The 25,445-nt window shown below is 41.5% G+C and overlaps 1 protein-coding gene across 1 annotated transcript in view; it reads left to right on the top strand.

Annotated features, from left to right (window-relative positions):
• Window positions 1-25,445, top strand: part of cubn (cubilin (intrinsic factor-cobalamin receptor)) — a 392,255-nt gene that overhangs the window by 286,931 nt on the left and 79,879 nt on the right. The window contains 1 exon segment of the mRNA XM_072254425.1: window positions 15,149-15,274. Within this exon segment, the coding sequence (XP_072110526.1) occupies window positions 15,149-15,274 (126 nt within the window).

Here is a 25,445-nt window from a genome sequence, read left to right as displayed (position 1 = left end):
AACCAAATTGGTAAAGGTGCTGAGGAAGAGGATTACTTGGAATGTATGCGGGATGGTTTTTTGAACCAACATGTCGAGGAACCACCTAGAGAGCAGGCTATTCTGGACTGGGTTTTGAGCAATGAGGAAGGGTTAATTAGCAATCTTGTTGTGAGAGGCCCCTTGGGTAAGAGTGACCATAATATGGTGGAATTCTTCATTAAGATGGAGAGTGACAGAGTTAATTCAGAAACAAAGGTTCTGAACTTAGAGGGGTAACTTTGACGGTATGAGTCGTGAATTAGCTAAGATAGACTGGCAAATGACACTTAAAGGATTGACGGTGGATATGCAATGGCAAGCATTTAAAGATTGCATGGATGAACTACAACAATTGTTCATCCCAGTTTGGCAAAAGAATAAATCAAGGAAGGTAGTGCACCCGTGGCTGACAAGAGAAATTAGGGATAGTATCAATTCCAAAGAAGAAGCATACAAATTAGCCAGAAAAAGTGGCTCACCTGAGGACTGGGAGAAATTCAGAGTTCAGCAGAGGAAGACAAAGGGCTTAATTAGGAAGGGGAAAAAAGATTATGACAGAAAACTGGCAGGGAACATAAAAACTGACTGTAAAAGCTTTTATAGATATGTAAAAAGGAAAAGACTGGTAAAGACAAATGTAGGTCCCCTACAGACAGAAACAGGTGAATTGATTATGGGGAGCAAGGACATGGCAGACCAATTGAATAATTACTTTGGTTCTGTCTACACTAAGGAGGACATAAATAATCTTCCAGAAATAGTAGGGGACAGAGGGTCCTCGACATGTTGGTTCAAAAAACCATCCCGCATACATTCCAAGAAATCCTCTTCCTCAGCACCTTTACCAATTTGGTTCACCCAATCTACATGTAGATTGAAGTCACCCATTATAACTGCTGTTCCTTTATTGCACACATTTCTAATTTCCTGTTTAATACCATCTCCGACCTCACTACTACTGTTAGGTGGCCTGTACACAACTCCCACCAGCGTCTTCTGCCCCTTAGTGTTACGCAGCTCTACCCACATCGATTCCACATCTTCCCGGCTTATGTCCTTCCTTTCTATTGCGTTAATATCTTCTTTAACCAGCAACGCCACCTCACTCCCCTTCCTTCATGTCTATCCCTCCTGAATATTGAATATCTCTGAACGTTGAGCTCCCATCTCTGGTCACCCTGGAGCCATGTCTCTGTGATCCCAACTATATCATAATCATTAATAACAATCTGCACTTTCAATTCATCCACCTTATTACGAATGCTCCTTGCATTGACACACAAAGCCTTCAGGCGCTCTTTTACAACTCTCTTAGCCCTTATACAATTATGCTGAAAAGTGGCCCTTTTTAATGCTTGCCCTGGATTTGTCGGCCTGCCACTTTTACTTTTCTCCTTAGTACTTGTTGCTTCTACCCTCACTTTACACCCCTCTGTCTCTCTGCACTGGTTCCCATCCCCCTGTTGTGAACTAACCTCCTCACGCCTAGCCTCTTTAATTTGATTCCCACCCCCCAACCATTCTAGCTTAAAGTCACCTCAGTAGCCCCCGCTAATCTCCCTGCCAGGATATTGGTCCCCCTAGGATTCAAGTGTAACCCGTCCTTTTTGTACAGGTCACGCCTGCGCCAAAAGAGGTCCCAATGATCCAAAAACTTGAATCCCTGCCCCCTGCTCCAATTCCTCAGCCACGCATTTATCCTCCACCTCATCGCATTCCTACTCTCACTGTCGCGTGGCACAGGCAGTAATCCCGAGATTACTACCTTTGCGGTCCTTTTTCTCAACTCCCTTCCTAGCTCCCTATATTCTCCTTTCAGGACCTCATCCCTTTTTCTACTTATGTCATTGGTACCTATATGTACCACGACCTCTGGCTCCTCACCCTCCCACTTCAGGATATCTTGGACACGATCAGAAATATCCCGGACCCTGGCACCAGGGAGGCAAACTACCATCCAGGTCTCTGGACTGCGTCCACAGAATCGCCTATCTGACCCCCTTACTATCGAGTCCCCTATCACAACTGCCCTCCTCTTCCTTGCCCCACCCTTCTGAGCTACAGGGCCAGACTCTGTCCCTACATGTTAGTAGGGAAGTGGTGTTAGGTAAATTGAAGGGATTAAAGGCAGATAAATCCCCAAGGCCAGATGGTCTGCATTCCAGAGTGCTTAAGAAAGTAGCCCAAGAAATAATGGATGCATTAGTGATAATTTTTCAAAACTCGTTAGATTCTGGACTAGTTCCTGAGGATTGGAGGGTGGCTAATGTAACACCACTTTTTAAAAAAGGAGGGAGAGCGAAACCGGGGAATTATAGACCGGTTAGCCTAACGTCAGTGGTGGGGAAGCTGCTGGAGTTAGTTATCAAAGATGTGATAACAGCACATTTGGAAAGCGGTGAAATGATCGGACAAAGTCAGCATGAACTTGTGAAAGGAAAGTCATGTCTGACGAATCTCATAGAATTTTTTGAGGATGTAACTAGTAGAGTGGATAGGGGAGAACCAGTGGATGTGGTATATTTGGATTTTCAAAAGGCTTTTGACAAGGTCCCACACAGGAGATTAGTGTGCAAACTTAAAGCACACGGTATTGGGGGTAAGGTATTGATGTGGATAGAGAATTGGTTAGCAGACAGGAAGCAAAGAGTGGGAATAAACGGGACCTTTTCAGAATGGCAGGCAGTGACTAGTGGGGTACCGCAAGGCTCAGTGCTGGGACCCCAGTTGTTTACAATATATATTAATGACTTGGATGAGAGAATTAAATGCAGCAACTCCAAGTTTGCGGATGACACGAAGCTGGGCGGCAGTGTTAGCTGTGAGGAGGATGCTAAGAGGATGCAAGGTGACTTGGATAGGTTGGGTGAGTGGGCAAATTCATGGCAGATGCAATTTAATGTGGATAAATGTGAAGTTATCCACTTTGGTGGCAAAAATAGGAAAACAGATAATTATCTGAATGGTGGCCGATTAGGAAAGGGGGAGGTGCAACGAGACCTGGGTGTCATTATACACCAGTCATTGAAAGTGGGCATGCAGGTACAGCAGGTGGTGAAAAAGGCGAATGGTATGCTGGCATTTATAGCGAGAGGATTCGAGTACAGGAGCAGGGAGGTACTACTGCAGTTGTACAAGGCCTTGGTGAGACCACACCTGGAGTATTGTGTGCAGTTTTGGTCCCCTAATCTGAGGAAAGACATCCTTGCCATAGAGGGAGTACAAAGAAGGTTCACCAGATTGATTCCTGGGATGGCAGGACTTTCATATGAAGAAAGACTGGATGAACTGGGCTTGTACTCGTTGGAATTTAGAAGATTGAAGGGGGATCTGATTGAAATGTATAAAATCCTCAAGGGATTGGACAGGCTAGATGCAGGAAGATTGTTCCTGATGTTGGGGAAGTCCAGAACGAAGGGTCACAGTTTGAGGATAAAGGGGAAGCCTTTTAGGACCGAGATTAGGAAAAACTTCTTCACACAGAGAGTGGTGAATCTGTGGAATTCTCTGCCACAGCAAACAGTTGAGGCCAGTTCATTGGCTATATTTAAGAGGGAGTTAGATATGGCCCTTGTGGCTACAGGGATCAGGGAGTATGGAGGGAAGGCTGGTGCAGGGTTCTGAGCTGGATGATCAGCCATGATCATAATAAATGGCGGTGCAGGCTCGAAGGGCCGAATGGCCTACTCCTGCACCTATTTTCTATGTTTCTATGTTTCTTCTTTCTCATTTCCACCCATAACGTCTCACTAGATGAGCTCTCCTGTCTGTTCTGACTGAGACTGCCATTCACTTTCCCTGACTGGTAATGCCACCCCTCTTCCCTTAATCCTTCAGACTCTGTCATGTCTAAAACAACAGAACCCCATAATATTGAGGTGTTAATCCATGCCCAGAGCTCATCCGCCTTTCCTGTGATACGTCTTGCATTGAAATATACACAGCTCAGGACACCAGTTGCAGCATGCCCAACCTTTTGATTCCTGACTTTGTCTAAGGTCCTACTAACATCTGTCTCCAGAACCTCTCCATTAACTGTTCTGGATGTTGGTTCCTATACTCCATACAACTCTTGTTTAAATCCCACACACAGCATCAACCTTCCCAGCAGGATATTAGTCTCCCTCCTACGCCAACTCCTTAGCCACATATTAAACTGTATAATCTTCCTAGTTCTGGTCTCACTAGCACATGGCACAGGTACCAATCCTGAGATCACAACCCTGGAGGTCCTGCCCTTTAACTTAGCACCTAATTCCCTGAATTCCCTATGCAAAACCTACCCTTGTCATTGGTACCTATGTGGACCACAACTTCTGGTTGTTCACCCTCCCACTTACGAATCCGAAGACTCAATCCAAGGTGTCCTGGGAGGTAACATCCCATCCAGGAATTTTGTTCTCACCCACAGAACCTCCTTTCTGTTCTCCTAACTAATGAATGCTCAGTGCACACCTCTTCTCCCCCCTTCCCTTCTGAGTCACAGAATTCGACTCAATGCCAGAGACCCCAACTGCTGTGACTTTCCTCTGTTAGTCTATTCCCCTCCCACAACAGTATCCAAAGTCTATTCCCCTCCCACAACAGTATCCAAAGTGATATACCTGTTGTTGAGGGGGATGGCCACAGAGGTACTCTGCACTGTCTTCTTAACTCCTTTCCCCTTCCTGACCGACACCCAGTTTCCTATGTCCTGCACCTTGGAAGTAACTGCCTCTCTAAGTGTCCTATCTACCACCCCCTCAGCCTTCTGAATGATCCAGAGTTCATCCAGTTCCAGTTCCAACTCCTCAACACGGATTGTTAGAAGATGCAGCTGGATGCACTTCTCGCAGTTGCAGTCATCAGGGACACTGGAGGTCTCCCTGCTTTTCCACATCCTGCAAGAGGAGCATTCTACTATCCTCAATCTTGCCTGGCATCTCTACTGTCCTAACTGAGCAAATGTAAAGAAGGGAGGGGGAAAAAAACCACCTAGAGCTTCTCTTTTTTGCTTTCTCTGACTGAAGCCTCTACCTGCTGAAGCTTCGAAGAGCTAAAGCCTTGGAATCACCACTCTACCTCTGTCCACTCCAACGATAGCTGCTGCACTTGTCCCTGTCTCCTTCTAATTTGTTTTTGCTAATCAATCCTAAAAGCCGATTGACCGCTGGTCAGAGTTCCAAACAAACTGCCGTCTGTTGCTGCCTTTTACACTCGGTCAGCAGACCTGAGTGAAATTCCCTCCTCTCAAGCTTCTGATCTGATTGGTCATTGGTCAGTTAACTAAGATTCTAAGATAACTAACTTTAGAAACAGGAGAGGGTTCACCTACAAATTTGCCTATCCGTTCATCTCAAGAAAGAACTTTCTCTTCATATATGAGGTTAATATCAGCCTGTGCATGAGGTTGACAATTGTGAATCCACAAATCCAGTGCTCAGAATACAGATTGAACAATCAGAATCAGGTTTCATATCACTGGCATTTGTCATGAAATTTGCTGTTTTGTGGCAGCAGCAGTACATTGCAATACATAATAAAAACTATTATTTTTTAAATATACTATTTTAAAGTTAACTTGAAAAAGTAGCCCAAAAGAAAAGTAAAAGCTAATGAGGCAGTGTTTATGGTTCATTTTCCATTCAGAAGGAAGAAACTATTCCTGAAATATTGACTGTGTGCCTTCAGGCTCCTGTACCACCTCAGTGATGGTAGCAATGAGAAGAGGGCATGCCCTGAGTGACGGGTTCCTTAATGATGAATGGTGCCTTTTTCAGACATCACATTTTGAAGGTGTTTTTGATGCTGGGGAGGCTAGTGCTCATGATGGAATTGACTGAGTTCAAATGCTCTCCATGCAACATTTGTAGAAATTTACGAGAGTATTTGGTGACATACCAATTCTTCTCACGCTCGTAATGAAGTATAGCTGCTGTCATGCCTTCTTTGTCATTGCATCAATATAACCAGATAACAATTATAGCACGGAAACAGGCCATCTCGGCCCTTCTAGTCCGTGCCGAACTCTTACTCTCACCTAGTTCCACCGACCTGCACTCAGCCCATAACCCTCCATTCCTTTCCTGTCTATATAGCTGTCCAATTTAACTTTAAACGACAACATCGAACCTGCCTCAACCACTTCTGCTGGAAGCTCATTCCACACGGCCACCACTCTCCGAGTAAAGAAGTTCCCCCTCATGTTACCCCTAAACTTTTGCCCTTTAACTCTCAACTCATGTCCTCTTGTTTGAATCTCCCCCACCCTCAATGGAAAAAGCCTATCCACGTCTACTTTATCTATCCCCCTCATAATTTTAAGTACCTCTATCAAGTCCCCCCTCAACCTTCTATGTTCCAAAGAATAAAGACCCAGCTTGTTCAACCTTCCTCTGTAACTTAGGTGATGAAACCCAGGTAACATTCTGGTAAATCCTCTCTGTACTGTCTCTATTTTATTGACACCTTTCCTATAATTTGGTGACCAAAACTGTACAGAATACTCCAAATTCGGCCTCACCAATGCCTTGTACAATTTCAAAATTACATTCCAACTCCTATACTCAATGCTGTGATTTATAAAGGCCAGCATACCAAAAGCCACCTTCACCACCCTATCCACGAGATTCTACTTTCAGGGAACTATGCACCATTATTCCTAGATCCCTCTGTTCTACAGCATTCTTGAATGCCCATGTCCTATTTTGATTAGTCCCACCAAAATGTAGCACCTTACATTTATCAGCATTAAATTCCATCTGCTATCTTTCAGCCCACTCTTCCAACTGGCCTAAATCTCTTTGCAAGCTTTGAAAACCTACTTCATTATCCACAACTCCACCTACCTTAGTATCATCTGCATACTTACTCATCCAATTTACCTCCCCATCATCCAGCTCATTAATGTATATAACAAATAACTTTGGACCCAGTACAGATCCCTGAGGCACACCACTAGTCACCGGCCTTCAATCTGACAGTTATCCACCACTACTCTCTGGCATCTCCCATCCAGCCACTGCTGAATCCATTTTACTACTTCAATATTAATACCTAACGACTGAACTTTCCTAACCAACCTTCCATGTGGAAACTTGTCAAAGGCCTTACTGAAGTCCATATAGACAACATCCACCGCTTTACCCTCATCAACTTTCCTAGTAACCTCTTCAAAAGATTCAATAAGATTTGTCAAAACATGACCTCCCACACACAAATCCATGTTGACTGTTCCTAATTAGACCCTGTCTATCCAGAGAATTATATATACCATGTCTAAGAATACTTTCCATCAATTTACCCACCACTGACATCAAACTCACAGGCTGATAATTGCTAGGTTTACTCTTAGAACTCTTTTTAAACAATGGAACAACATGAGCAAAACACCAATCCTCCAGCACCATCCCCGTTTCTAATAACATTTGAAATATTTCTGTCAGAGCCCCTGCTATTTCTACACTAACTTCCCTCAAGGTCCTGGGGAATATCCTGTCAGGACCTGCAGACTTATCCACCTTTATATTCCTTAAAAGCTCCAGTACTTCCTCTTCTTTAATCATCATAGTTTCCATAACTTCCCCACCTGTTTCCCTTATCTTACACAATTCAATATTCTTCTTAGTGAATACCAAAGAAAAGAAATTGTTCAGAATCTCCCCCATCTCTTTTGGTTCTGCACATAGCTGTCTACTCTGATTCTCTAAGGGACCAATTTTATCCCTCACTATCCTTTTGCTATTAATATAACGGTAGAAACCCTTGGGAATTACCTTCACCTTACTTGCCAAAGCAACCTCATATCTTCTTTTAGCTTTTCTAATTTCTTTCTTAAGATTCTTTTTACATTCTTTATATTCCTCGAGCACCTCATTTACTCCATGCTGCCTATATTTATTGTAGATATCTCTCTTTTTCCAAACCAAGTTTCCAATATCCCTTGAAATCCATGGCTCTCTCAAACTTTTAACCTTTCCTTTCAACCTAACAGGAACATAAAGATTCTGTACTCTCAAAATTTCACCTTTAAATGACCTCCATTTCTCTATTACGTCCTTCCCATAAAACAAATTGTCCCAATCCACTCCTCCCAAATCCTTGCCCATCTCCTCAAAGTTAGCCTTTCTCCAATCAAAAATCTCAACCCTGGGTCCAGACCTATCCTTCTCCATAATTATATTGAAACTAATAGCATTGTGATCACTGGACCCGAAGTTCTCCCCAACACAAACCTCCATCACCTGACCTATCTCATTCCCTATCAGGAGATCCAACACTGCCCCTTCTCCAGTTGGTACCTCTATGTATTGCTGCAAAAAACTATCCTGCACACATTTTACAAACTCCAAACCATCCAGCCCTTTCACAGTATGGGCTTCCCAGTCTGTGTGTGGAAAATTAAGATCTCCCACAATCACAACCTTGTGCTTACTACAAATATCTGCCATCTCCTTACAAATTTGCTCCTCCAATTCTCGCTCCCCATTTGGTGGTCTATAATACACCCCCATAAGAGTTACTACACCTTTCCCATTCCTCAGTTCCACCTAGACAGCCTCCTTAGACGAGCCCTCTAATCTAATCTATCCTACCAGAGCACTGCTGTAATATTTTCTCTGACAAGCAATGCAACACCTCCCCCTCTTGTCCTTCCGATTCTGTCACAGCTGAAGCAATTAAATCCAGGAATATTTAGTTGCCAATCACACCCCTCCTGTAACCATGTTTCACTAATAGCTACCACATCATACTTACAGGTATCAATCCATGCTTTAAGCTCATCCACCTTTCGTATAATGCTCCTAGCATTAAAACAAATGCATTTAAAAAATTTTCCACCTCTTACTGTTTATCACTAACAGTGCAAACAACTTTACTATTTTCTTTTTTTTCCTTCTTCCCTACATCTGTTCCTACACTCTGGTTCCCCTCCCCCCTTGTATCTAGTTTAAATCCACTGGAGCCTCTCTAGCAAACCTACCTGCAAGAATATTTGTTCCCTTCCAGTTCAGATGTAGACCGTCCCGCTGGAACAGGTCCCACCTTATGTTGGGCCCAGGACAGATCTTCAGATATGTTGACACCCAGGATCTTGAAAATGCTCACCTTTTCCACTTCTGAGCCCTCAGTGAGGACTGGTGTGTGTTCCTTCAACATTATCTTCCTGAAGTCCACAATCAATTCCTTGGTCTTACTGACATTGAGTGCAAGATTGTTACAGCGACACCTCTCAACCAGCTGATCTGTCTTGCTCCTGTATGCCTCCTCATGACTATCAGAAATTCTGCCAATAATAGTTTTACAGTTGGCAAATTTTTGGCAGGTGTTTGGGCTGCACCTAGCCGCACGTTAGTGGGTGTAAAGAAAGAAGACTGGTAGGCTAAAGGTGCATCCATGATGTGCTCCAGTGTTGATTACCAACAAGGAAGACATGTTATAGACTATAGACCATAGACTATAGTCACCTGATGAAGAAGCCAAGGAACACTTGCAGAGCGGGGTATAGAAGCCCAGGTTTTTGAGCTTGTTGATCAGAGTTGAGGGTATGTTCGTGTCTAAATCTGAGGTGTAGTCAATAAGCAGCAATGTTACTGTTGTGATCCAAGGCCGAGTGGAGACCAGTGAAATTGCACCTGCTGTAGATCTATTGTGGCAATAGGCAGACTGCAGCAGGTCCAGGTCCTTGCATAGGCAGGAGTTGATTCTAGCCATGACCAACGTCTCAAAGCACTTCATCACAGCAGGTGTAAATGCCACAGAGCGATAGTCATTGAGGCAGCTCACCCTGCTCTTCTCGGGCACGGGCACGAGTGTCACCCTTTTGAAGCAGGTGAGAACTCCCAACTGCAGCAGCGAGAGATTGAAGATGTCCACCAGTTGGTTGGCACAGATTTTCAGAGGCTCACCAGGTACACAATTAGGGCCTGACACCTTGTAAGGGTTCACACTCTTGAAAGATATTCTGATCTTGGCCTCCGAGACAGAGATCACACGGTCACTGGATGCTACCGGGATTCGCACAGGTGTAGTTTTATTTTCCCTTTCAAATCATGCACAAAAGAAATTGAGCTCAGCTGAGAGTGAACACACAGCCATTCATGATGTTAGGGTTCACTTTGTAGAAGGCAATGAGCTCAAAACCCTACCAGAGCTCACGTGCATCTGATTCCATCTCTAGTCTCAATTGGAATTGTTTCTTTCACTCTTAAAATAGCTTTCCGTAGGTCACACCTTGACTTCTTGTATAACTCTGGCCCACCAGTCTTGAATGTCACAGATCTAGCCCTCACCAGACTACGAACCTCCTGCTTCATCTACAGCTGTTTGTTTGTGTATGACTGATATGTTTTCAAAGGCACACACTCATCCACACAGATTTTGATGAAGTTGGTGACAACTGTGGCATATTCATTCAGATTTCCTAGATGAATTCCAGAATATTGCCCAATCTACCAACTCTAAGCAGTCCTGTAAGTGCTCCTCTGCCTCCCTTGTCCATACCTTCTTGGTCCTCATTACTGCTATTGCGGTCCTTAGTCTATGCCTATACACTGGAGTAGAAGTACAACCACGTGATTGGACTTTGAACATACACCATGGTAAGCATTCTTGATGGTGGTAAAACAGCGGTCAAGTATGTTAGCTTTTCTGCTTCCCCAGGTGATACATTGGTAGTAGTTGTTCAGAGACTTCTTCAAGCTGGCCTGGTTGAAATCTCCTGCCATTATAGGGAAGGCATCAACATCCGCAGTTTCATGCTTGCTGATTATGTTGTGCGGCTCCTCCAATGCCTTCCTGACTTTGGCTTGAGGTAGAATGTACTCCACTACCAGGATGATGGCAGAAAACTTCTTCAGCAGATGAAAAGGATGACATTTGACCGCTAGATGTTCTCAGTTGAGAGAACAGGACTCAGGCAGAACCGGCACCTTCGTGTACCACGATGACTTCATCATAAAAGATTACTCCACTTCCTCTCCCTTTAAGAGACTGAGCTGTCCTGCCTTTGTGGAGAATAGTGAACCCAACAAGCTGCAGTGTTATGGCCAAAGTAACAGGGGATGACCATGTTTCCATGAAGCAAGGTACACAGCAGTTCTTGATGTCCCTCTGGTACTGCAATCTTCCCGAGGTCTTCATTTTTATTTTCCAGATACTGTACATTTGCCAGCAGGAAGGTCGGTAGTGGAAGTCTAAAACTTCTGCATTTCAATAAACTTGTAGACCAGTGTGGAATCCCCATTTCTGTTTTCTTAAGGGCAAACTACACATGCGACTCAAGTCTGCTGTTCGAGGTCCATTAATTTTGAGTATTGATAGATTTTTTTTAAGCATCTTAAAACAATGCTGCTTACTGAAGTACCCATGGCTGTGACTATGGATTTCAGCAGCAGTAGTCTTAAACAGGAATATATTATGTCACCCACTGGAATCACACTCCTGCAAATGAATCGGTTCTCACTCAAATTTGTTATATTAACAGATAGATGTGTCTAAGTTGAATTTTGTCCTATAACCATATAATTTGTCACCAAAATAAACAAAAAAGGTCTGCTGGTTCTAAACATCCTCACATTAAACAATGGCTGTTGTGGTTTTCTGCTATTTCAAAGTATTTGAAGCTTACTTGCATGTTCATATAGCACAGTTGCAAGCTAATTCTTTTGGTGCCCGATGGAAAGTTAATCAGCACTGGGAATTCTCTCCAGACCAGTTGTACTGTCAAGGTGAAGAAAAGTTAGAAAGGGAGAGAGGGCAGAAGTGATGCAGAAGGGAATACAGATGAGGAATGAGAATGGGGAAGGGTTAAGTGGTGTGGTGATAAAAGTAAACACTGGAGATATTCAGCAGTTAAGGCAGCCTCTTTGGTAAGAGAAACAGTTAATATTTCAGATGGAAGAATTTGCTTTAAAACTTTAATCAGAAATGGTTCAGTGGGTAGTAGTCACAAATGGGCCATCACCATGGTAATCGTCAGGGCCATAGATCACAGCATCTGATGCATATTTGCTGTGATCTTTGTCAGTGCTGCTTGGCTGCAAAAGGGTATGACTGCAAATCAGTGTATGGGAGTTAGTGCAAATAAGATCTATGTACCAGCGGGAATCATTTACTTTCATTATGGTTCTCAATTTTCTACGTCAAACACTCCCTGCATTAATTTGACGGAATAAGAATGTTGGTTGAGAACGTTTTTTTCCAATTTCTTTCAGCAAGTCTAACAACCACACTGTGTAGACCTATGAAGTCATGATGTGCACAAGATCACAACAGGGAATGGGTAAAAAATGGGTGCAGGTCCTTGACAATGTATGACATACAGATAAGGTACAAATGTTTCTCCTTCTAAATGAGATTTTAGGCTTCCTGGTAACACTGTTGCTAATCTTATTGAAATATATGCAGAAAAATCAATAAGCCATGAAAAAAGATTGATGGAACCATGGCAAAATTAAGTGGTTTATGGATTCTCTTATTCTAGTACTGTATGCCATTTGCACCGTTGCCCATCATTAGTACATTTTCTGCAGTTATTTTTGGTTCATTTAGTTGGAGGTGTAAAGTTGATTTATAATATAGGTGACTGACCGCTAAATTTTATAGCCGAACTACCCTATCACTACAAGACCACAAAATGGGCCCCCAAAGACGCAGGAAATATGATGACACTAAGGCAATGATCTGTGAACTTGCTGGTTGTGCAGGACATCCATTTAATATAACTAGCGAATTAATTATAAAATTATAACTAACTAAAGTGAAGATCAGCCTTAACTTTTAGAAATATATTGTGATTGTTATGCATTCATTGACTAGCAAAGACCATACCTACTTAAGACACAATTATATTCTTTAAATCAGCCTAAATAAATATTTCATGGGATGGTTAGCTAAAATCTAATGTAAGGCTTAATAGGAAGAAACAAAAGCCAGTGACACAATTGACCTTCAGGTTATTTGTTATTTCCCATTAACCATTATCCCCATCCTTCACTGGTACATTGTAACCGATAATTTGACAGAACACTCATTTGTGGGATCAATGCATGTTACAACGTGGGTTAAGAACTATTTATTTCCAAGTTAAGGCTGTAAGAGCAAAGGCTTTTTAATTCATTATGAACCCAAGTAGTATGCTGGTAAATCATTAATATTAATAAAAAATTAGGGGTAATGCTTTGTAAAATGCATCATTTGAAAATGTGACTGCTATCTTTTGCTTTATTTAGATGAAGATTTCAGCAACATTCAACAGCAGTGTGCAGAATGTGAATTATGTCATAATCACTGGGTTCTATTTTATTGCATCCCTGGGGAAGTTTATTGTTCCCAGAAATGCTGGCTGCATTAATCTGGACTTTTAAAATAACATTTAACATCACCACCTGTGGGTTGGACCTGTTTCATACACTGCAATCTACCCTCTTTCACATTTGCCACAGGCAAAAGAAATTATCCAACTTGGCCATTTTTTGCCAAACTTTTCAAGTCCTACAAAGCCATTACGTTTCCCCACCACAATCACTAGCTTTCTGGTTATAAGCCATGCATGAAGCTTACCTGAGCCATGAAAGCCATTTCATTTCTAAGAAAATGCATATTATATTGTGATTATCACATTTCCTGACAGGGAATGGGTAGGAACTGGGTGCAGGTCTCACATAAGAAACTGATACAAAGTTTTAGTGTTTATGGGATGCAAGGCATGTTTGCAAGCTGAACCCAGATTGCCCTGGAGGAGGCAGAGGGTGATGGTGGAGAGTTGGTTTTGTAACTGGAAGCCTGTGACCAGAAATGTAACAGAGGTCTGTGCTCATACCCTTACTGTCTGCTATATATATTAATGATTTGGTTATAAATGTAGGTGATTGGTAAATTCACAGCTGAAATAAAAATTGCTGGTACCATTAATGGTGAGGCAGATAGTTTTGAACTATAAGATGGCATTCTTCAGATGGTGAAATGGACAGAACAATGGGAAATGGAATTTAATAAGTCTGAGGTTATATACTGTACTTTGGGAAAATCAAAAAGGATTTTATTGCACTGGAGTGTGTGCAGAAATGTGATAATCACAATATAATATGCATTTTCTCAGAAATGAAATGGCTTTCATGGCTCAGGTAAGCTTCATGCATGGCTTATAACTGGAAAGCTAGTGATTGTGGTGGGGAAATGTAATGGCTTTGCAGGACTTGAAAAGTTTGGCAAAAGATGGCCAAGTGGAATGACTTCTCTTGCCTGTGGCAAATGTGAAAGAGGATCGAATATTTCCATTATGAGAAGAGACTGGTTGGGCTGATTTTTCTGAGACTGGAGAAAGTTGAGGGGGTACACGATAGAGGTATACAAGTGACGAGGCATTAGATAGCAAACTTCTCTCCAGAGCAATGGTATCCAAAATTAGGGGGCATAGAGACAATCTGAGGATGATTTTTTCTTCTTCTTGTGGTGGTCAAGTCTGAATATACTGCCTAGGGAGGCAATAAAGGCAGGTACTCGCACAATATTTAAGAAATAGCTAACTGAACTCTTCAGTTACATAGAATTTTACTGACTAAGTCTTGGCGAATGGCATTAGTGTAGATGGAAAGTTGATTGTTGGCATGGACCAAAGAGCCTCTTTCTGTGTTGTATGACTTTATGACCCTATGCCATTAAGATTTGGGGATTGTTGGAGATTGCTGTGTATCAAATTTCTGTTAAAAGTAAAAAAACACAGCTGCTGAATATCAGACAGACAGAAGGCCTATTCCATCAGTTTTCTGGTAACAACTGTACCCTTTCTGCATTATCCCCAGCCTTTGAAAGACAGACAATCCACACAATGATTTCATCAAACTGAAAATAAACGTTTCCAAATGTAAAAAAACTAAGATAAATTAAGTAGTAAAACTGAAAGTGCTGTTTATGTGCTATAATAGCAGCACAAGACTGCATGTAGTATTGAGAGCAGCTGTGTGCATTTCATACTCTGTAGCTTAATCTTACCTCTCATAAGTTTCATGCTGAAGTGTTACTGATATTGATGAGGATTTCTTTTGCAAGTAGTGCAGTAATTATTTTTAAATTAGTACTTATTTTTAAACCCTAGGCATCTATTGAAAGAAAGTTCACTCATTATTTTGTGATTGTTTCTTTCAAGCCTGTGGAGGCAGATTCCATGGATCAACTGGGACTCTCACCAGCCCAATTTACTCACACAATCAATACAGCCGTATAAACTGTACATACCACATCACTGTTGGAGTGAACAGGATTGTAACAATTATGTATGTGAAGTATTGCTCTCTCTATTGTTTTAAAATTACTCTCACCAATTGTCTCCACTCCTTTCCAAAGGCATTAATTTTTGCTAGAATGAGCTTCTTGGTCACTAATTAACCTCTTGGTTCTAGATGGTCATCAAACATGTTTATGAATGTCATTGGTATACAAACTATTATGGGTTTCATAATAGAACACAATCCTGGATTATGGATAGAGCTAAGGAACTGCAATGGTAAAGAGATCTTGATGGGAATTATATAGAGACATTCAAATAGTAGTAAGGATGTGGTCTACAAATTACAAAGGGAGTTAGAAAATGCGTGCCAAAAGTGAAATGTTACAATAGTCATAAGGGATTTCAATACGCAGGTAGATTGGGAAAATCAAGTTGATGCTGGATTACAGGAGGGGGAATTTCTAGAGTGCCTACAAGATGTCTTTTTAGAGCAGCTCATGGTTGAATCGGCCAGGGGATCAGCTATTCTGGATCAGGTGTTGTGCAATGAACCAGAATCGATTAGAGAGCTTAAGGTAAAAGAACCCTTAGGGGAATGTGATCATAATATGATTGAATTCACCCTGAAATTTGTAAAGGAGAAGCTAAGATCAGATATATCAGTATTACAATGGAGTAAAGGGGAATTACAGAGGCATGAGAAGGGAGTTGGATAGAATTGATTGGAATAAAACACCGGCAGGGATGCCGGCAGAGTAACAATGGCTGGAATTTCTGGAAACGATTCGGAAGGCACAGGATATACAAATCCCAAAGGGGAAGAAGTATTCTAAAGGCAAGATGATACAACTGTGGCTAACAAGTGAAGTCAAAGTCAATATAAAAGCCAAAGAGAGGGCATATAATTGAGCAAAAATTAGTGGGAAGTTAGAGGGTTGGGAAGCTTTTACAAACCAACCGAAAGCACCTAAAAATCATTAAGAAAGTAAAGATGGAATATTAAAATAAGCAAGTCAACAATATTAAAAAGGATACCAAAACTTTCTTCAGATACATTAAGTGTAAAAGAGAAGTGAGAGTGAATATTGGACCACTGGAAATGATGCTGGAGAGGTAGTGATGGGGGACAGGGAAATGGCAGATGAACTGAATAAGTATTTTGCATCAGTCTTCACTGCAGAAGACACTAGGAGTATGGTGCTGTCTGGGTTCATGAAGTGCGTGAAGTTAGCATTACTAGAGAGAATGCTCTTGGCAAACTGAAAGGTCTGAAGATAGATAAGTCACTTGGACCAGACGGTGCACACGCCAGGGTTCTGACAGAGATGACTGAAGAGGTTGTGGAGGTATTAGAAATGATCTTTCAAGAATCACCAGATTCTGTAATGGTTCCAGAAGACTGAAAAATTGCAAATGTCACTCTACTCTTCAAGAAGGGAGAGAGGCACAAGAAAGGAACCTATAGGCCAGTTAGTCTGACCTGAGTGATTGGGAAGATGTTGGATCAATTATCAAGGTTGAGTTCTCAAGGTACTTGGTGGCACACAATAAAATAGGCTGTAGTCAGTAAAGTTTCCTCAAGGGAAAATTTTGCCTGACAAATCTGTTGGAATTCTTTGAAGTAGTAAAAAGCAGGATAGAAAAATGAGGATTGGTTCATGTTGTTTACTTGGGTTTTCAAAAGGCCTTTGAGAAGGTACCACACGAGGCTGCTTAACAAGCTGCGAACCCATGCAATTACAGGACAGGTTCTAGCATGGATAAAGCAGTGCCTGATTGGCAGGAGGCAAAGAGTGGGAATAAAAAGGAACCTTTTGTGCTTGGCTGCTGGTGACTAGTGGTGTTCCACAGGGGTCTGTGTTGGGACAGATCCTTTTTACGTTATATGTCAATGATTTAGATGATAGAATCGATGGCTTTGTTGCAAAGTTTGCTGACAATATGACGATATGTGCAGGGGCAAGTAGTTTTCTCGATGTAGAGAAGCCACAGAAGGACTTAGACAGATGAGGAGAATGGGCAAAGAAATAGCAGATGGAACACAGTGTCAGGAATTGTATGGCTGTGCACTTTGGTAGAAAAAATGAAAGGGTTGACAATTTTCTACATAGCAAGAAAATACAAAAAACTGAGGTGCAAAGGAATTGGGAATCTTTGTGCAGGATTCACTAAAGGTTAAATTGCAGGTTGAGTCTTTGGTGAGGAAGGCAAATGTGATGTTAGCATTCATTTCAAGAAGACTGGAATATAAAAGCAATAATGGAATGTTGAGATTTTATAAAGCACTGGTGAGGCCGCACAGAGTATTGTGAGCAGTTTTGGGCCCCTTATCTTAGAAACGATGTGCTGAAACTGGAGAAGGTTCAAAGGAGGTTCACGAAAATAATTCCAGTATTGAATGGCATGTTATATGAACAGTGTTTGATGGCTCTGGCCTGTATTCACTAGAATTCAGAAGAATGAGGGGTGACCTCATTAAAAGCTATTGAATGATGAAATGCCTTGATAGACTGGATGTGGAGAGGATGCTTCCTATGGTGGTTGAGTCTAAGACCAGAGAACGCAGCCTCAGAATAGAGCAGCATCCTTTTAGAATAGAGATGAGGAGAAATTTATTTAGGATCTCTGGAATTCTTTGCCACAGGCAGCTGTGGAGCCAAGTCTTTATGTACATTTAAGGCAAAGTTTGATAGATTCTTGAGTGGTCAGGGCATAAAGGGATATGAGGAGAAGGCAGGAGATTGGGGCTGAGAGGAAAATTGGATCAGCCATGATGAAATGGCAGAGCAGATTTGATGGGCCAAAAGGCCTAATTCTGTTCCTATAGCATGGTCTAAACAAGATAAAAACCTTCTGTATTTTAGAAAAGATACTAGCATGGATAGATAATTGGCTCACAGGCAGAAGAGAAAAGGAGTGAGGATAAAGGAGTCGGCATTGGGTCCGTTCCTTTTCATGATTTATATTAATGATCTGGATGATAGGATTAATGGCTTTGTGGCTAAGTTTGGAGATGATACAAAGGTGGAGGGGTAGGTAACATTGAGGAAGCAGGGAGTCCACAGACAGACTTAGACAGATTAGGAGAATGTTAAAGAAATGGCAGATAGAGTACAGCAGAGGGAAGGCTGTAGGGCACTTTCTAAATGGGAGCAAATTCTGGAATTGGAGATGCAAAGGGATATGGGAGTCCTTGTGTAGGAATCCCTAAAGATTAACGCGCAGGTTGAGTTAGTAGTAAGGAAAGAAAATGCAACTTTAGCATTCATTTCAGGAGAACTAGAATATAAAAGCAAGGATGTAATGCTGAAGCTTTATAAGGCATTGGTCAGACCTCATTTTGAGTATTGGAGCAGTTTTGTGCCCCATATCTAAGAAAGAATGTGCTGGCATTGGAGAGGATCCAGAGGACATTTACAAGAATGATCCTGGGATTGAAAGGTTTAGCATGGGGAGTGTTTGGCTCTGGGGCTGTATTTGCTGGTGTTTAGAAGAATGTGGGGATGGGGGGGGGGTGGGATCTCATCGAACCCTACTGAATATTGAAAAGCCAAGTTGGAGTGGACGTGGAGAGAGGACATTTTCAATAGTGGGAGAGTCTACGACCAGAGGCACAGCGTCAGAGTAAGCATTAGGAATTTCTTTAGCCATTGGGTGGTGAATATGTGGAATTCATTACCATAGACAGTTCTGGAGTCCAAGTCATTAGGTATATTTAAAGCAGAGATTGATAGGTTCTTGATTAATAAGGACATCAGATATATGGGGAGAAGGCAGAAGAATGGATTTGAGAAGGGCAATCATTCAGCCATAATGGAATGGTAGAACAGGCTCAATGGGCTGAATGGCCTAATTCTGCTCCTATATCTTATGGTCTTATATCATTTGAAACAATGACAGATATGCTATGATTATCCTATTGTTAGGAAATAAAAATCAGCAGGAATTTGATAAGGACATATGTTTAATGATATAATTCCCAAATTAAAATAATAAAGCAAGTGTTAAGGTGAGTGCAAATTAATTTTTATACATGGAATTTCAATTGGTTTATGCTAAGGTTCAACATGTTTACAGAAGCATATGTTCTTGAATAAGGGCAAATACATTATCCACCTCAATAATGCTGAGAAAAGTACGGTTTTGCAGTTAAAAAATGAAATACTGCAGCTGCTGAAAATTTAAAATAAAGGCCAAAAGTACAGGAAGTGCTCAGCAGGAGAGGCAGCATTTACATAGAAAGAAACCGTTGTTTCAGGTAGAAGATTTCTGATGTAAGGTTGGTAACCTAAAATGTCAGCTGTTTCTTTCCACAAATACTGGCTGACTTAACATGGCATTTCCACCATTTTCAGTTTTTGTCTGTGCAGCTAAAAATAGGCTTAAATGAGAAGAGAAGAGAGCAAAATTGTTGTATTTCTCTGCTTCTTAACAGGCAGGTTGTGGTAAACCATGTATATAGATTGTAACTGGGTTACCTGTCTGGACATACCTCTCTGCTGACTGCTCCTGTGGCTCCTCCCACAGACCCCTGAATAAAGGGGATTGTGTCACTGCTCCTCCCACAGTCCAGGACAGACATACAGCATGGGCGTGGATCCATTTTACTGTTAATAACAGCCTTTCAGTATTTACTCTACTTCCAGTCTTTTGGAGTAATTGATAGTGTATCACAGGTGAATGGTCCAACACTTACAGAACAACCAAGCTTTCCTAACCCTGTTTCTCTTGAAGCCATGCTACTTAAGGGGCAAAGTTCAAACTACTTTCATTGTATGCTTCACTGCTTTCTTTATACACTGCCTGCACTTAAGATGGAATGTTTCTTGTATATTGGAGAATTTTCTGTGCTCCAATCTAACTTCCAGTGGGAACTTGTTGACAGCTGGCTGGTGTGGAGATAGACAATGGATCTCATGAATATCATAAACAATCTTGACAACCATGTGGAAAAGGCTTATCAATTAACCTTATCCACGCAGACTTACTAGGACCTATGCTTATAGCTAGACTTCTCTGAAGAATAATGAACACGAGTCTTTTTTTTTAGTGAACTAAAACTGGAGAGTACAATTTTAAGGTGAGAGGGGCCAGATTTAAAAGGACCTGAGGGGCAGCTTCACACAGATGGTAGTGTATATATAGAATGAATTGTCAGAGAAATTAGTTGAGGCAAGTGTATAAAGAACATTTTGTATCAAACACGGACAAATGGGACTAGCTTAGGTGGGTACGTTGGCCAGTACTGGTGAGTTGAGCTGAAGGGTCTAGTTCTGTGCTGTATATCTTTAGAAGACTTCATTGAGACTGCAGAAATGCTCTGTTAGATATGCAACTCCTGTGATCTTCAATACAGGCTCGCAAACATGGCTGGACTGCTTTGCTTGTGGAGTTCAAAGTAAGTCATTCTAAACTTGCTAGCCTTAGGATCATTCCTTGCTGCTGACACTGACCTATGACACATCTCAGGTTGCTGGTCAATGTAACATTACAGAGTTCCACCATGCTGCACATTCAAGGAATGAAGTCAACCTACTTTTTATCTAGCGTGCTGAAACCAGTATAGCTGGCACAGGGTGCTGCCTACAATATAGGCTTCCCAAGGTGCATGTGTATGTGGACCACATTCATTTAGTATAACATTTTACAATGACCTCTCCAGCAACCTCCTGCAAGGAATGTTTGGCTATCACCTTCCATAGTCTCCTCATAAGGATAACATGTATCCTGCTGGTAATTGTTTTCCTTCAACCTGTTTGGGTCCTTTTTTGGGAGCAACTTCCCCCCAAAGGCACCTGTCACTGCAGCATGTGCTTTTCAAAAAAACTGCACTCTCCAGTGTTGTCAGAGTATTACTTGTACTGTACATATTTCCCTTTAAGAGCTTGCACCCAAGGTTACAACAGCAAAGGTCAATGCTGGAGACAGAGAGATCTTCAGTAAATCAAGACAGTAGCACACTGTGCAACAGACATATCACATCTTGATACAATGAAAGCCAACAATAGTCTTTCGGGAATCTTTCAAAGGAAGGTCTCTGCCTTAGTATGAGGATTTTAAAGCAGGTAGCATGCTGAGCAACGCTGTTTGAAAATAAATGAAACGCAAGGAAGAAATTTCCAGGTCCGTGAACAAGACACTGTGGAGTTTTACATCCTGAAGCACTTTATTGTGTTTGTCTAGATTGCTCACATAATAGCTAATTGTCTTTCTTTGTGACTATTGTCAGGAAATTATGTAACTCAATGCCACAGGCAGAGCACAAGTTTCTTTGATGTGGGCTGGTGCTGTAGGGTCTGAAGGGATCATAGTATATAGATCACATTACAAGAGAGGCACAAAGTTAAAGGAGAGCAGAGAGGTTTCAGAATACATAACAGTGAAGGTTGGCAATGACTGAATTAGATTGAACAGACTAAGGAAGAGTGAGATATTGCTTACAGATTGGTAAGCGACACTTGTTTCTCATTGCTAGTCCTGTAAAGATGAATCAATCCTCCTTTTCCCATTTTGGATGATGTCAGAATTAGAATCAGAATCAGGTTTAATATCATTGTCATAAATCATGAAATTTGTTTTTTTGTAGCAATATTTTGCAATATGTAATATTAAAACTATTAATTATAATAATATATAAAAATTAAATTAAATAGTGCAAAAAGAGACCAAAAAAAAAGTATGAGGTAGGGTATATTGGTTCATTGTCCGTTCATAAACCTGATGTGGAGCTGAACAAGCTATTCCTGGAACATTGAATGTATGTCTTCAGGCTCTTATACCCCTGCCTTGATGGTAGAAATTAGAAGAGGGCGTGTTTGGATGATGGGGGTCCTTAATGATGACTCCCGCATTTTTAAGGCATCACCTTTTGAAGGTGTCCTCGATGCTGGGGAGGCCAGTGCCATGATGGAACTGGCTGAGTTTGCAACTCTCTGCAGCTTTTTCTGATCTTGTGCAGTGGCCCCAACATACTAGATGGTGCTGCAACCAGTTAAGAGTGCTCTCCATAGTGTGCAATAGAAAGTAAATTAATTTATCTAATTACATTCTAGTATTTAAAAATAATCTAATATAATAATTAAAAGAATGAAAACAACATGTTAATTTCTGTGCATAACAACAGAAGTTTGTAATCCTTACCTGTTCAGGCCTATATGTAATTCCAGATATACAAAGTCTCCAACTGCTGGCATGCCTTCTTTGTATTGCATCAATATATTTGGCCCAGGATAGTTCTTCAGAGATGGTGACACCTAGAGACCTGAAACTGCTTAATCTTTCCACCACTGATCCCTTGATGAGGACTGGTTTGTGTACCCTGGACTTCCCCTTCTTGAATCCACAATCAATTCTGTGGTCTTGCTGACATTGAGTGCAAGGTTGTTCTGCCAACACCATTCAACCAGATGATATTTCTCGCTCCCGTACAATTCCTCATTGCCATTAGAAATTCTGCCAAGAATAGTTATGTCGCTGGCAAATTTATAAATAGTGTTTGAGCTGTGCTGAGCCACACAGTTGGGAATGTAGAGGGAGTAGGGTAGGGGGCTGGACATGCATGCTTGAGGTTTGCCAGTGTTGATTGTCAGCGAGGAGGAGATGTTATTTCTGATCCGCACTGACAGTGGTCTCCTGATGAGGAAGTCAAAGATCCAGTTGCAGAGGAGGTACAGAGGCCCAGGTTTTGGAGCTTGTTGATTAGAACTGAGAGTATGATTGCATTGAACCCTGAGCAGTAATCAATAAACAGTAGCCTGATGTAGGTATTTCTATTCTCCAGGTGATGCAAGAAAGCATGGGCAACCAATGAGATTGCATCCACTGTGTACCTAATGTGGTGTTAGACAGATTGTAGCAGGTCCATGTCCCTGCTTCAGCAGGAGTTGATTCTGCCCATGACCCACCTCAGAGTATTTCATCACAGTGTACGCAAGTGCAACTGGATGATAGTCATTGAGGCAACTCACCCTACTCTTCCTGGGTATTGGTATGAGTGTCACCCTTTTAAAACAGGTGTGAACCTCCAGCTGCATCCATGAGAGACTGACGATGTCCTTGAATACTCCAGCCAGTTAGTCAGTACCCGGCCAGGTTCACAGTCAGGGCCTGACACCTTGCAAGGGTTCACCCTCTTAAAAAAATGTTCTGACGTTGGCCTCCTAGACAGAGCTCACAGATGCCAAAGGGATTCACACAGCTGTAGTTATATGCTCCCTTTCAAGGTGTGCAGAAAAAGCATTGAGCTCACCTGGGATTGAAGAATCATGGCCATTCATGATATTAGGTTTCACCATACAGGAAGTAATGGTCTGCAGCCCCTGCCAGAACTGGCATGCATCCAATTCCATTTTGAGCTTCAATGTAATGAATGCAATCCAAAGGTCTGGATGGATTACCTGTTCAAATGTGCAATAACTAGTAAATTTAATCTACTACATTCAGGTATTTAAAAAAATCTAATATTACTAAGAATAATAATGCAAAAAAGGTTAATTCCTGTGCATTAACAACAGAAGTTTGTAATCCTTACCCAGTAAGGCCCAGATGAAATTCTAGATCAAGAAAATATAATTGAATCTCCTTCCCTGAATTGGCTTGGCAAGTCAGTCAGTTTAAGGATGACAAATGCTGCTCAATAAATGTTGTTTTTTTAATATATTTTCACTATTTCTTGTCAATAATAGCAGTGAATTACCATTTCTAAAGGATGTAGAGACAGAGAAATGAACAAATTATTTCAGAAGCAGAAAGTGCTGGAAACAAAGTGCAGATCAGGCAGCATCTATGGTAAGAGAAACAGAATTAAGAGTTTATGGTTAAAGGCCCTTTATCGGAAGTAACGTTAGAGGCTAGCTGGAGTACTCATGTCACTGGTACTAGAATAAATTTATCTAACAGTTTTGCCTGAGATTTCCTTCTGCATTGTTCTAGCAAAAGTGTAAATGAACTTTGTCAAAAAATCGTGCTGCAAGGAAACAGGTCATATAACAACACCCTCTCTCCAAAGTCCACCAACCACCAAGATACCATTTATAATAACCCCACATTAACTCTATTTTAAAATGGCATTAAATACCATCATCCCCTCAAAACTAATTAATAAGCTTCAAGATTGTGGCTTCAATACCTCCCTGTGCATTGGATACTCCCTTTCCTCACTTGCAGACCCAGTCAGTTTGGATTGGCAACAACATCTCCTCCACAATCTCCATCAGCATAGGTGCACCATGATGCTATGTATTTAGCCCCCCGCTCTAGTCACTTTACACTTATGCACAGATTCAATGCTATATTCAAATTTGCGGATGACACCACCGTTGTAGGCTGAATTAAAGGTGGTGATAAATCAGCATATAGGAGGAAGACTGAAAATCTGGCTGAGTGGTGCCACAACAACCTCTTACTCAATGTCAGCAAAGCCAAGGAGCTGATTATTGACTTCAGGATAAGGAAACCAAAGGTCCATGAACCAGTCCTCATCAGAGGAACAAAGGTGGAGACTGTCAGCAACTTTAAATTTTTCAGTGTTATCATTTTGGAGAACCTGTCTTGGGTCCAGCACATAATTACAATTACAAAGAAAACATGCCTACACTTCCATAGGAGTTTGTGAAGATTCAGTATGACATCTAAAACTTTGTCAATCTTCTATGGATGTGCAGTGGAGAGTATATTGACTACCTGCCTCACAGCCTAACATGGAAACACCAAATGCCCTTGAACGGAAAATCCTCCAATAAGTAGAGGATAACACCCTCTCCATCACTGAGCACAGCTACATGGAGTATTGTCGCAGGAAGGCAGCATTCATCATCAGGGACCCCACCATCTAGGTCAAGCTCTCTTCTCACTGCTGCCATCAGGACGAAAGTACAGGAGCCTCAGGACTTACACCAACAGGTTCAGGAACAGTTACTTCACTCATCTTCACTTGTCCCATCAGTGAAATGGTCCCACAACCTGTGGACTCACTTTCAAGGACTTTTCATCTCAAGTTCTCTATGCTTATTGCTTATTTATTTACTTTTATTTCTATTTGCATTTGCAGTTTGTTGTCCTTTGACCACCGGTTGTATACCCTAGTTGGTGTCGACTTTCATTGATTCTATTATGGTTATTCTGATTCTATTCTGTTTTGGATTTATGGAGTATGTCTGCAAGAAAATAAATCTCAGGGTTGTATATGGCGATATATATGTACTTTGATAATAAATTT

This window comes from Mobula birostris, chromosome 3, assembly GCF_030028105.1.
Source record: "Mobula birostris isolate sMobBir1 chromosome 3, sMobBir1.hap1, whole genome shotgun sequence".
In the NCBI taxonomy this organism is placed as follows: Eukaryota; Metazoa; Chordata; class Chondrichthyes; order Myliobatiformes; family Myliobatidae; genus Mobula; species Mobula birostris.
The sequence above is the reverse complement of the archived record's forward strand: the minus strand, read 5'-3'. Positions and strand labels throughout refer to the sequence as shown.